This window comes from Sorex fumeus, unplaced genomic scaffold (genome assembly GCF_029834395.1).
Source record: "Sorex fumeus unplaced genomic scaffold, SorFum_2.1 ptg000086l, whole genome shotgun sequence".
Lineage (NCBI taxonomy): Eukaryota > Metazoa > Chordata > Mammalia > Eulipotyphla > Soricidae > Sorex > Sorex fumeus.
In genome coordinates this window covers 2,661,199-2,675,432 of record NW_026606143.1, presented here as the reverse complement: position 1 = coordinate 2,675,432, position 14,234 = coordinate 2,661,199, and the positions used below count along the sequence as shown (strand labels likewise).

The 14,234-nt window shown below is 41.5% G+C and overlaps 1 protein-coding gene across 2 annotated transcripts in view; it reads right to left on the bottom strand.

Annotated features, from left to right (window-relative positions):
- Positions 1-14,234, bottom strand: part of EFHC2 (EF-hand domain containing 2) — a 316,613-nt gene that overhangs the window by 148,162 nt on the left and 154,217 nt on the right. For both annotated transcript variants that reach the window (XM_056131212.1, XM_056131211.1), the window contains exon 4: positions 4,375-4,598. In XM_056131212.1, the coding sequence (XP_055987187.1) occupies positions 4,375-4,598 (224 nt within the window). The remainder of the gene's footprint in view (positions 1-4,374; positions 4,599-14,234) is intronic.

Here is a 14,234-nt window from a genome sequence, read left to right as displayed (position 1 = left end):
GTTAGAAAAGATAAAGTCATGAAATTGACATACAAGTGGTACTACATGGAAAGTATCATGTTATGTGAAATGAGTCAGAAAGAAAGGGATAGACATAGAAAGATTGCATTCATCTCGGGAGCACAAAGTAACAAAATAGGAGTCTATCACCCAAGAGTGGCTGAGATTAGTACCAGGAGGTTTGCTCCATGGCTTGGATGCCAGCCACACATGCTAGGGGAAAAGGGAGCTCAGATAGAGAAGGGAGCACCAAATAAAGGGTGTTGGGAGGTCCTCCCAGTATGGGAGAAGCATGCTGAAAGTAGACTATAGACCAAACATGATTTCCACTCAGTGCCTCTTTTGAAAACCACAACACCCAAAAGGAGAGAGAGAACAAAAGGGAATGTCCTGCCACAGAGGCAGGGTGGGATAGGGCGGATGGGTGGTAGGAGGGATACTGGGACCCGTGGTGGTGGTAAATGGGCCTTGGTGGACGGATGGGTACTAGATGATTTTATAACTGAAACCCCAAAACAGAAATTTGTAAGTCTTTTATGGAGGATAGTATGGAAGTTTTTCAGTAAAGTAAGAACAAAGCTTCCATCAGATCCAGCAATCCCACTTTTTGTCATCTACCCTCAAGACACAAAGACATTAATTTGAAAAAAATATACATAACTATGTTCATAGCAGCACCACTTAATTCTATAGACAGGATATGGAAACAACAAAATTGTATAATTACAGATGAATTGATAAAGAAGTTGTGGTACACACACACAAATACACACACACAAAATGGAATACTACTTAGCTATAAAAAGGATGAAATCTTGCAGTTCACTGCAACTTGCTATGGAATTGGAGGGCATCATGTTAAACAAAAAAACTCAGAGGGAGAAGAACAAATACCAGATGATCTCACTCATCTGTGGTATACATAAAAATAAAACAAGAGAACAGACACTACCGATCAATGACAAACCCATGGTCTCAGATTACAAAACTCAGACTACCAGGTAGTGGGGGAAAAGGGAGAATAAAAAACTGAACTAGAAATGACACAAAGAAAATGGTGGAGGATCTTAAGGCACTTTGGTGGCAGATAAGTACAGAAACTTTGTACATAAACACTATAAATATTGGCACAACTATAGCCAAGTTACATAAACTATAATAAAATAAATGTAAAAATTAACCCAAAACATAAATCTACTTGCATAGCAAGCAATTCATACAGGTGTAATATCAAAAGAATTTAAGATATTCTGAGATCAACCATATGTATTTCTCAGCAGATTATAGGTATATAACATTAAAGAATAATTCTGCTGGAGTTAGAAGACAGGGACGAAGAAATTATTTCACATGCTTCTAATAAGAGATTAGGAAGAATTTGATTCTATACTTTATGTCACCTTTATGTAAGAAAATAAATGATAAAGTTTAGAAACAATAAAAATGAGATAAAATATACCAATAGGGATAGAAAGGAAAACACAAGCTATACCTAGGTGGGAGAAGGCTTGATTGCAAAAGCATGAGAGAATTTCCTAGGAGGGTGGTGGAAATAGTCTATTTTTATGTATGATACAAGCACGTGTATTTAAGATCACCCACTGAACTTTTTTTTATTTGGGAGGGATACTCAGCTGTGCTCAGGCCTCATTCCTGCCTTGGCACTCAAGGATCATTCCTGGTGGTATTTAGGGGACCATATGTGGTATTGGCAATCAAATCTGAGTCAGCCACATGCAAGGCAAGTGCCCTACCTGCTATACTATCACTCCAGCTCCTACATGTTTAATACTTAATTTCTGTGTTTTTTTTTTGGTGGGGGTTGAGTTTCCTTCCCCGCCCCAAGCAGAGCCCGGACAGCTGAAGCCCTCCAGACACAGCCATGCTTAAGACCACTCTCCACATGCTCGGACGAGCCTCGCGCATGAAGAAACTGGCAGAGAAACCCATGTGTGTGGGACCTGGGGCTGAGATCTCCAAGGCTGCTCAGATCAGAATTGGGCCTCCTCCACCCAGATACCCCATCTTTCAGTAGCTAGGCATTACACCGACCAACTTCACCGGCGCTGTGTAATCCCATCAACGGCCAAGACGCAGAGACTATACTCCTGGAAGCGCATGGCCGCATTCACAGATGCGCAACCTCTTATTGTCTACTTCTCACTCTCAGAGAACCCGGCAGGCTACTGATAGTATCCTGCCCAGCCGGCAGAGTCTGGCAAGCTCCCCATGGAGTATTCCACACGCCAAAACCCAGTAACAATGATGCGTCTCATTCCCTTGACCCTGAATGAGCCTCCAATGTGGCACTTGCTAAAATCTCAGGGCTAGGACGAATGGAGACATTACTGGTGCCTGCTCGAGGGATGAACATTGGTGCCTGTTCATCCCAATGAACAATGGGATGACAGTGATACAGTGATACAGTTATTTTATTGTAAGCAACCATGCTTCAATATAAAGAAAAAAGAAAAAATGATAATAATAAAAATCAGGGTAGGTCCAGTGGTAGAGGACATGCCTTATATTTGCTAAGCCCTGGGTTCTCTCTCCAGCATGGCAAAAAGAAACAAAAACAGAACAGTAATATTTGAATCATGGATGTGGCTCAGTGGTAGAATATTTTCCTTGCATGTAAATGGCCCTAACTTTGATCCCCAGAATGAAGGAAGAAAAGAAGAGGAAGAGGGAATAAAAAAGAAAAAGGGTAAGTAGGAGGAGAAAGAGAAACAGGAGGAGGACAAAGAAGAGAAAGAAGAGGAGAGGAGAAAAATAGGAGCAGGAGGAAGAGAAAGAAAAGGAGCAGAAAGAAGAGAATGAGAAAGAGTAGTAGGGGAAAAGGGAGAAAGAAGAGGAGGGGAAAAGCAGAAAGATAAAAATAAGGGAGAAGATAAAGAGGAGGAGGAGGAGGGGGGAAAGGAAGATCAGTGTAAGAAGTTAAAAAATTGAGTTTAAGTCTCAGCAAGATGATTGGCTAGGTACGTAACATTCCATATGCCATTTCTCTTTTGGGTGTTCAACTTCGTTTGTAAAACATTAATTTGGTCGGGTGTTTGGAGGATCCTCACAGGAGGGGAGATGCATGTTGAAAGTAGACTATGGATTGAACATGTTTGCCACTCAATGCCTCTTTTGCAAACCACAACTCCCAAAAGTAGAGAGAGAACAAAAGGGAATGCCCTGCCACAGAGGCAGGGTGGGATGGGGGGGATGGGGGTGGGAGGGATATTATCCATGGTGGTGGAAAATGGGCACTGGTGGAAGGATGGGTATTTGATCATTGTATAATCGAAACCCAAGCACAAAAAATTGTAAATCTACAACTGTACCTCATGGTATTTCACTAATAAAAATTTTAAAAAAACATTAATTTGGTCATTAAAAATTAATTTTTAGAAAGAAAAGATACTACTTCTAACACTGATTCTTCTTTCCTTTCTACTCAAACTGGGACCAGAATTTGGAGAGAAGTATCATTTCATGCTGGCGGCAAGAAATACAGCCCTCCTCACTCTTCAAGAACATTTCTGCATTAGAAGCCACCCAAAAAGCAGCTGATAATCCTTAGAAAGAATAAAAATCGGGGCTGGAGAAATTGCACAGCAGGTAGGGCATTTGCCTTGCATGTGGCCAACCCGGGTTAGATTCCCAGCATCCCATAAGGTCCCCTGAGCACTGCCAGGAGTAACTCCTGAGTGCAAAGCCAGGAGTAACCCCTGTGCATCGCCAGGTGTGACCCAAAAAGCAAAAAAAAGAAAAAGAATAATAAATGTGTCCCCCTGGCTTGCTTCAGCAAAAAGGTTTTTCCTAGAGTTCAGCAATCAAAATGGGTAAAGGCAAGCTCAAAATGGGTAAAGTGTAAGCTCAATTTTTATTCTGTCCCTGATCACAAAAGCCAATTGTGGGCGCTTAAACACTGTCCCATATAGATTACTCACTGCAGACACCTCCAGCCCAAAGTGATATTCTCTGTGGGGTGCAGATAATGAGTTAGACTTTGTTTTTTTTGCTTTTTGGATTACACCCGACGATGTACAGGGGTTACTCCTGGCTCACTGCACTCAGGAATTACTCCTGGTGATGCTCGGGGGGGGGGGGACCATATAGGATGCTGGGAATCGAACCCGGGTCAGCTGCATGCAAGGCAAACACCCTACCCACTGTGCTATCGCTCCAGCCCCATGAGTTAGACATTTATGACCCCATATCAATACCCAGTCTTCCCTCTAGCACAGAGAAGAGTAAGACAAGTCCAGTGACTCTGGCCCCCAAAGTTCTTTCACTTCTCCATCAGGATTAACAATGTCCTTTGCTGCCTCTGCTATGGTATTCTCCATATGAAATCAAGAAGTCATAGCCATACCAACTTCTCACCTCTCTGCGCATCTTTATATACGGATCTCTTGGACACTCTCTCGGGGGATTCAATTTAATTCCTACTTTCCTCAAAAAGTTTTTTGTGAATCCATCACAGTCATAAATTTTGAAAGTCCGGCCATAAAAGACCACGTCTATGCCGATATTGAAATCATACACAGTGTACCATTTATCATCATCAGGAGCCGGGAGAGCAATTCGATGACGCCGGATAAAAATACCTATGGTAAAAAATAAAATACAATTAATTTATTTTGCAGCAAACAAGGAAGAGCTCACTGCACGCCTCCAGAACAACCTGAATGATTCCCACAACAGAAGGTGGCCACCATGTTGGTTCCTTTTGTATATTCAAACTCAGAGGGTGTCAGAGGGAGCTGAGAATTCTTGAAGTCTAGAATTCATGGATTATCAGCCAGGCTGAATAACCAGTAGTGCAGGTTATTAGAGTTTTCAAAGTGGCACTAGGGAAGTATTTTAAACCATAAAGAGGAGTGCAGAAGGGAAGATGGTGTAAGGCCTACAAAACACAGAGTGACCTAATGTACCAGATGCTCTCAGCCCCAGTGCCATAACAAGGGTGCGAGCATCACAACCTGTATGTGAACTCCAGTGCACTACAACCAATGGTGTACAATACCTGGTAAAACAATAAAATTTAAGTGTGTGAACCCTATGGAACATACAACAACAAAAGGAAGTGGGGGAAGGGGGGAATCCCCCAAAGAGAGCGCTCACAAAATTAGCTTCAAAAAAATTAAGCTACGAGCTGGAGAGATAGTTCAGTGGGGCACTTGCCTCACATACAGCTGACCTGAGTTAGATCCCCAACATCCCATACAGTCCCTGGAGCCCTGCCAGGAGGAATTCCTGAGTACAGAACTAGGAGTTGCCCCTGAGCACCAACAAGTGTGGACGAAAAACAAACAAAAAATAAAAATTAAGGTAATAATCTTCAATATGGTAGGTGGTAAAATGTTGTGAATTAAAGCTTCTATAAGCATAGATAACTTTATGTTACTCTGAAGCTTGATGGAAACTTCTTTCTTTTACCAACCCTTTCTTCCTCTTTCTTCACAGATATCCTCTATTCCAACCCAAATACCCTCACTAAATGAGGATTATCCAAGGCTTTATAGTTTTGCCCATTGTGTGACTAAGGTTTCTGGATCTCTCCCCATCTTCTACTTACAACTCTATGACAAAATTCATTTCTCTTGAAACTCAGAATCTATAGCTATATCCCAAACGGTTGCTAGCCGGAGGTAAAAAAGTTTTCTGTGCCCAGTATAGCAATGACACTACAGCATACCAGAACCTTTCTCAAATACTGCTGCAACCTTTTGTCAGATTTTATTTAGGGTTTGAGGCTTTACCCAACTTGCAAGCTAACAAGTTATCCTAAACTTATTATTTCATGGATGCTGGCAGAAGACATGAGCCACTTCAGTTGGAGACAAGTACTTCGGTAATTACAGAAGAGTATGATGGTGCTTTTTGTCTCAGATGGGGAAAATATCCTCACCACTAGACAGAACTGGAGGAAGATACTGCTGCTCACTGATTCTAAGGCTGTACTTTGTTCCTGAGGAACTATCTTTGTCTCCAAAGCTATTTGCTCAGTGGAAGCAAAGATAAACAAATGAAACTACATGAAACCAAGAAGCTCCTCAAAAGAAACAGTGTCTAAGATAAAAAAAAATATTTACCCAATACCCATTTGTCAAAGGTCAAAGTTATATGGGACCTTGGTCGAACTTTAAAATGAAAAAAATTCAACCCCATCAAAAAATGGGGAGAGGAAATGAACAAACTTTCTTAAAGAAAAAATTCATATGGTCAAAAGGCATATAAAAAAATACTCTACAACACTAATCATCAGGGACATGTGAATCAAAATAAAAATGAGGTATCATCTCATGCCACAGAGACTAGCACACATTCAAAAGAACAAGAGCAACCAGTGCTAGCACAGATGTGGGGAGAAAGACTTCCCCTTCATTGTTGGCGGGAATGCTGACTGGTCCAGCCATTTTAGAAAAAAAATATGAACATTCCTCAAAAAACTAGAATTGAGCTTCCATCTGACCCAGCATTACCTCTTCTGGGAGTATACACTGGGCACCCAAAGACACAGAGCAGAAACATCATCTGCATTTCTATGCTCATCACAGCACTATTCACAATAGCCAGAATCTGGAAACAATCAGAGCTCCCAAGAACATAAAGAAACTCTGGTACATCTACACACTAGAATACTACACAGCCATTAGAAAGAATGAAGTCATGAAATTTGCTTATAAATGGATGGTCATGAAGAGTACCTTGAGGAGTGAAATGACTCAGAAGGAGAGAGACAGGTATAGAATGACTGCATTCATTTGTGGGATATGAAATGTATGTGTGTATATCTTTTTGTATGAGATTAATACCCAAGGCCAGGGTAAACAGGGTCCAGGAGGACTAGTCAATGGTTGGAATCTTGCCACAAGAGTGGGGGGGGGGGCGCAAAGGGAAATTAGGATAGAGAAGGGACCAACATGACTAATAGGTGGGTATGATCATTTTGAACAGGAACTGAGAGTTCAGAGAGGTAAAGGGATATACCTGACAACCTTTCATTATCAGTATTGCAAACCATAAGGCCCAAAAGGAAAGAGAGACATAGAAAGACAGTGAGAGAGAGAAGAAAAGTGCCTGGCATAGTGGCAGACAAGGGGTGGGGGGCATGAGAGACTCTAGGACCACTGGTGGTGAGAAAAGTACAGTGGTGAAGGGACAGGTATTGGAACATGATATAACTGAAATTGAATCGTGAACAACTTTGTAAATGTGTATATCACTGTGATTCAATAAAAATTAAAAATATCAAACTATACAAACAAAGCCACCATAATTTACAGTTTTACAATAATGAAGGAAATTAATCTATACAACATTCCAATACCAGACCGACTCCCATAGTTGCCCATTTCCCTTCACCGTTGTCACAGGGTACCCCCCTCACCCTTTGTCATCCCCTCCCACCCGCTTCACCATCCCCACCACACTCTCCCATCTCACTGCTCTGGTATACTCCACTCTGTAGACCAGATCTTAGATTCTTTAGCTTTGGGTCATTTGTTATTCCAAGATTATGAATTTTTATATTCCACGTATGAAAGAGATCATTCTATATCCATCTCGCTCCTTCTCAATGACTTCACTAAGCATGATTATACGAACATCATTAAAGAGACAGTCAAGAACGAAGTGCAGTCTGGACAGCTGCTTAGAGATCTACAGAAATGCAAACAACTATAGAGAATTCTCTCTATAATTTTCTCTATAAGTGTAAGTGACTCAGACCTGAGAACTTACTCTAAGCACAAAGAGAAAGGAAGAGAAAGCAAGCAGGTGAAAGGAGATGAAGGGGTCAGGCATCACCAGAAACCTAATATTTTAAGAAAAATTGGCCTATGTGACCTCTGCATGAAATTCTTTCAAATGTAAAGATGAAAAGTATTCTTGTCATAATTTATATAGTACTTAGAAGGGTACTTTTCCCAAAGTCTAGAAATACTTAAATATTATTCTTTATTAATTAAGGAACATTTCATGAATGTTCCAGGAAATGTGCTCAGCTCTGTTTCATTATTCTACAAATCATCTTTTTACTCTGCTGAGGAAAAACGAAATAAAATCATTTTTATCTTCTTTCTTTGCAGCAATTACTAATTATTTGGTACATTAAATCAAAATAATAAAACTATAAAATTAGAACTGGCCTAGAATATTTTTAAATGTGTTACATAAAAGATATAATTTTACTGCAAAAAATTATATTTCAATTAGCCCTTAATTCATGCCACTAAAAAACAGTATGCAAATTATATAATCATTCAAGATTAGACATTTAGAACAAATTGCATACTAAAACATCTATAAAAGGATGGGCATTTCAGGTATTTCAAGACCATTATAAATCTTTTTAAAAAATATATTGTGACAGTTTTTTAAATATATTAGATTATTTAACAGCCAGGAGCTTCTACATAAATTCCATCTATCTTGCAGCTGTGCATCATTATAAAATTTTAAATAATCAAGTAGTGCCAATTTCTGTTCTGAAAGACGTTGAATGAGAATCTTCTGTTTTTCTCTTTTTTTGCGGGGGGGGGGGGGGTGTTGGTAAGAAGATTAGGCCTACCCACCAAGCTTTTAAAGACTCTTAACTATCATTGTCTGCCTAGGTAAGTCCCACTTACCAGCTGCAGGAACTGGATCTTCCTAAACCAATACTACTAGTACAAAACTACAGGGGGAAACCTGTCCCCCATATTTTAGGAGACTACATAACCCAGACAACCCCCTACTTCCTGTGTCAGCCTCCATAATCTCACTAGATGATTCCCAGAATCTTTTCTGTTGTACTTAAACAAAAGTACTGGCCATCCATGAAGTAGAAAGAAAAACTGCTCTAACATCAAGCAATAAAATATGAACATTAAGAAATCTATATTAAAACACCATAGTTATGACATCTCAAACTGTAAGTAATTTTAACAATTTTTAAAATAGTTAAAATGCCTTGTCTTAAAAATGCTTCCTTGAATGATGTAGCAGAATTTTTGTTTACATTTTTGCCATATTTTCCAAAATAAAGGCTTTTTCTTAAAATATAAACAAAAAAGAAATCTATATTAATCAGAAGACTAATATTAAAAGTGTATAGCTGCACACAAAAGCTTTCAATGTGCAATCTCTTGATTGGGTCCGTTAAAAACTAAGATTTCTTTACAAATGGGTATTTGTGTGTTCAGTCTTCCATGAAAAATATCAGAAACCCAACTATGTGGAGATTTTCTGGAAAGTCAAAGAAATGGGAAGCATGCCATATCTCTGGCACATGTTAAACAATATCCAAAATTATCAAGGTATATAAAGAAAAATAATATTACTAAGTAGAAAAACAAAAAAAACATACTACATATGCCCTTGAAATGGTTCAGATACTTGTCTTACCTACCTCATACAAAGGTAATTTAGGCAGATTTCAAGTATCAGGTGACTGCTGTTAGGTCTTATTTGTTCTTTCTTATCTCTATATCAGATGCTTCTTGGGGAAGGCACATGGGGGGGAGGGGAGGTAAGGTGTGGTTACGCCACATCCAGCTGTGCTCAGGACTTACTCCTGGCTGGCAAGTACCTTGCCCACTGTACTGCAATTTTTGGCCTTCTTTTCCTTTTCAAAGGCTCTGCTACCTTATTATTGTCTGCAAGCTTAATTTTCTAACATTTTCCTGACATTTTGGCCAAAATGATGACATATCCGTTTATGTTTAATGTGTCTATCTCATATCGCTAAAATTAGTTTTAAGATATTCACCTTCCAAAATTAAGGTTTCAGCTTCTTATCTCTATCTTAATGTTTAAGTATGTTTAAATTTGTTTTGGTAGAGGGTATGGTGCCACCAGCAGGTCAATCTGTACCTGTGAGGTGAGTGCATCAGCAGCATGATGGCGCCTTCAGTCTTCCAAATACCCCAAAATTGCTGCTGTGCCTTTGGCCAGACCCCAAAATCTTGGGCAAAGTTTACCAAGAAAGTAACTGGCCAAAAGTTAGGTATGTAGGAGACACACCCACAAACCACCTCCTGCTCAGCTATATAATTAGAGGCATGGCCTCTCTGGTTCCTGATAAAACTGCTTAACGGCCATGATCCCAGAGACTCAGAAACAAATCTCGAAACCCAACGGCTTTTGCCAGAAATGTGTCTGGTCCCTACAGTAGGTTATCAGCACCAGGCCACCCCAGATGGGAATAGGTTTCGTGCCTTGGTCTGTTCCCCCTGGTGGCCTGGTGACCATCATCCTCCAGAGGCCACTGGACAGTCAGGTTTGGGCCCACAGTGACGAGACACGAGGGGACTCACAGGATGGGGGTAGAGCTGACCCTTTCTTCCCAATCCCAACAAGACCCCGAGTCGCCACCCACGAATGGCCTCTCTGGCTCCTGATGAAGTGAAGCTGCTTAATGGCCATGATCCCAGAGACTCAGAAAAAAATTTTGAAACCAAGCAGCTTTTGGCAGAAATGAGTCTGGATCCTGCAGTAGGTTACTGTCACCAGGCCACCCCAGGGGGGAAAGGGTGCTGTCCCTCCGCCTGCTCCCCCTTGGCGGCTTGGTGGCCGCCATCTGCCAGAGGCCACTGGACAGTCAGGTTTGGGCCTGCAGTGACAAGACACACAGGGTCTCCTGGGATGGGGGTGGAGCCGGGCCTTTCTTCCCCACCGCAATGAGATCCCGAGTCTTCACCACTAACAGCCTCTCTGGCTCCTAATCAAGCTGCTTAATGGTCATGATCCCAGAGACTCAGAAACAAATCTCAAACCCCAGCGGCTTTTGGCAAAAATGTGTCCAAACCGCACAGTAGGTTACTGTCGCTGGGCCACCCCAGGGGGAAAAGGGTGCTGTGCCTCTGCCTGCTCCCCCTTGGCAGCTTGGTGGCCGCCATCCTCCAGAGGCCATTGGACAGTCAGGTTTGGGCCCTCAGTGACAAGACACACGGGGCCTCATGGGATGGAGGTGGAGCCGGCCCTTTCCTTCCTGTCCCAACAAGACCCCGAGTTGCTGCCTATGAACGGCCTTTCTGGGTACTGATCAATCTGCTTAACGGCCATAATCCCAGATTCTCAGGAAGAAATCTCAGAACCCAGCAGGTTTTGGCAGAAATCCCTCCAGATTTAAGTGTTAAAATTTCGGAATTTCAAAATTGCACAACCACTACTGCAACCACATGACATCATATGTTATTCATAACCAGCAATAGAAAACAAATTGTCTACTGTTGCCTTTTCAGCAGATCTGAGTGTTGGGGGTAAAATACCAAGTAATAATGGTGGGTCTGTTGTCAAAATACTGAATGTAATCAAAGTTGAGAGAGAATAATGTGGAAATTTTCTGCCCCACAGGTAGGGGGAGGGTGTGGGATGGGGGTACACTGGGGTTTTTGGTGTTGGAAAATGGGCACTGGTGAAGGTACAGGTGTTTCTCTGTATGACTGAGACTTAAACTCGAAAGCTTTGTAACTTCTCTCATGGTGAGTCAATAAATAAAATTATAAAAAATAAAAATAAAAAGTAAGGTGGAGTTCATGCCCAATTCAATCAGCTAATCAGTGGCTGAATAAATAGCAATACTCCTACATAAAAAATGAAAAAAATAAATTTGTTTTGGTGACACTGAAGACTTATGGTACATCTTAGTCTGGAGAGCAGTAATTTTTAGGTGAATAGAAATGCCACTATCACCCTGTCTATTAAATTTTTGTTCTGAAAATAATAAGAACATGATAGAGTATCTTTTCTTCCTTTTATGTCATTATACCTTTGAGATAAATGACTTTTGCTTTTATTTAAAACAGAAACATATAATCTTACCTTGGATTACAAAACTCAGAACCCCAAACAGTGGGGGCGGGGGAAAAAGGGGAGAGGAATGAAGAGAGGTAGACTAAAAGCGACATAGAGAGGGTGGTAGAGGGTCTTGGACACTTTGGAGTTGGCAGGGTGCAGTAATTTTGTACATCAATATCATGAAGTCTTGTAGCATGTGGAAGAAAGGAAGGAAGGAAGGAAGGGAGGGAGGGAGGGAGGGAGGGAGGGAGGGAGGGAGGGAGGAAGGAAGGAAGGAAGGAAGGAAGGAAGGAAAGAAGGAAGGGAGGGAGGGAGGAAGGGAGGGAGGGAGGAAATCCTGCAACTTGCTGCTCTGTGGATAGAAAGAGAGGGTATACTGAGTAAGTCAGAGAGGGAGGGGACAAATACAGAATGATTTATCTCATATGTGGAATATAAAGAAACATAGCGAAGAATGTTTTAAAACTGGCCAATGCAAATAGACTCTGATAATAAACCTACAGAACTGCTTGCTGAGGGGTATGTTGGAGGGGACCTTAGAGACATTGGCAGGAGGGATGCTGACACCCTGGTGGTGGGTATAATCTTAGAGCACTGAATGCCTAAAAATTACTATTGATAGCATTATTAATCACAGAGCCTAAATAAAAGTGAAAAGAAAAAAATCTTTAGTTTGGCATTCAAAAGTATAATGTTTGCTTACTTTTCATCCCGCAAGCTGAGCTGGTCTCTTCTCCCCACCCAGGTCAGTTTATCTGCCGCTTCTAGAACACGGGACTTGGAGTTCACCCTGCAAGCCCCCCAGGCATCCTCCGGACCTTGGGAGACAAAGCAGCTCTGAGCTTCTCTGCCTTTTCCTTTTCGTCCTGCAAGCTGACCTGGTATCTTCTCCCCATCCAGGTCAGTTTATCCACCGCTTCTCAAACCCAGGACTTGAATTTCACCCTGCAAGCCCCCCAGGCATCCTCCGGACCTTGGGAGACAAAACAGCTCTGAGCCTCTCTGCCTCTTCCTTTTGTCCCCCAAGCTGAGTTGGTCTCTTCTCCCACCTGATCTTTTTCCCACCACACACACCAGGTACCCATGAGGGTGTGGACACTTTAGAACTTCCGCGGGGCTTTTAGAAGTGGGCGTGGCTTTAGAAGTGGGTGTGACCTGATTTTCAGCAACCACTGCTTACTCAGGCACAAGTAGTTTGCTCTAACCAATAAATCTACTCCCTACACCTACACACCAACATGAAGAAACAACACAAATTCCCGCCGCAGGGAGAGGACGATGAAACAAGTCCAGAAGCCTCAGTAGGTGCTATCCACCTAAGGGACCTCTCTGACAAAGATTTCAGGTATGAAGTCATGAAGATATTCAATGAACTCAATGAATCAGTCAGACAGATATCCAGTAAATTGAAAGAGGTCATGAAAGAAACAATGGATCACACAATCGACAAAATACAGGAAGAAATGAGAGCAGAAATTGGAAAGCTACGCACAGAAATGGCACGAATCAAAGATTCCGTAGATGAAATGAAAAACTCAGTCTGTGCCCTCAAAAATAGAATGACCACAGCTGAGGAAAGAATCAGTGAGCTGGAAGATCAGCTGCACCAAGCCAACAGGCAACAGCAAACAGTGGCAAAGGACCTCAAAATAGCTCTACAGAGAATCAGAACCCTAGGAGACGATTCCAAAAGAAACAACAATAGAATCATTGGACTACCTGAAGCTCAGGGAAACAATCCCAATGAAAAAGCCATGGTTAAACAAATTATCACTGAAAAATTCCCAGAGCTCCACAATGCAGCCATTCAGATTCAAAGAGCCTGAAGGGTGCCAGCTAAAAGAGACCCTAACAAAAACACTCCAAGACATATCATAGTTAGAATGATCGATGCTGCCGATAGAGACACAATACTGTAAACAGCAAGGGCACAGTAAGAAATCACATACAAAGGAGTACCCCTTAGATTCACAGCAGACCTATCAGAGGAAACCCTCCAAGCCCAAAGGCAGTGGCGAGATACAGTGAAAAAACTCACTGAAATGAATGCTTCACCAAGAATACTCTATCCAGCTAAACTCTCACTCAAAATCGAAGGAACCATACACTATGTCATTCATAAACAGTAGCTCAGGGACTTTATAGACTCAAAACCTAACCTAAAAGAAGCACGAAAGGGGCTACTATAAGACAAGAGCACAACAGAGTGTAAACAGAAAGATGACACAAAACCCCATAACAATAATATCTCTTAATGTCAATGTTCTAAATTCACCAAGTAAGAGACACAAAGTGGCATAATGGATTAAGAGACAGAACCCAAGATTCTGCTGCCTACAAGAAACTCGTCTCAACAGTCAGAGCAAACACAGACTCAAAGTGAAAGGATGGAAAACAATCCTGCAAGCAAACAGCTCGCTCAAAAAAGCTGGGGTGGCCATACTAGTATCCGACAACAT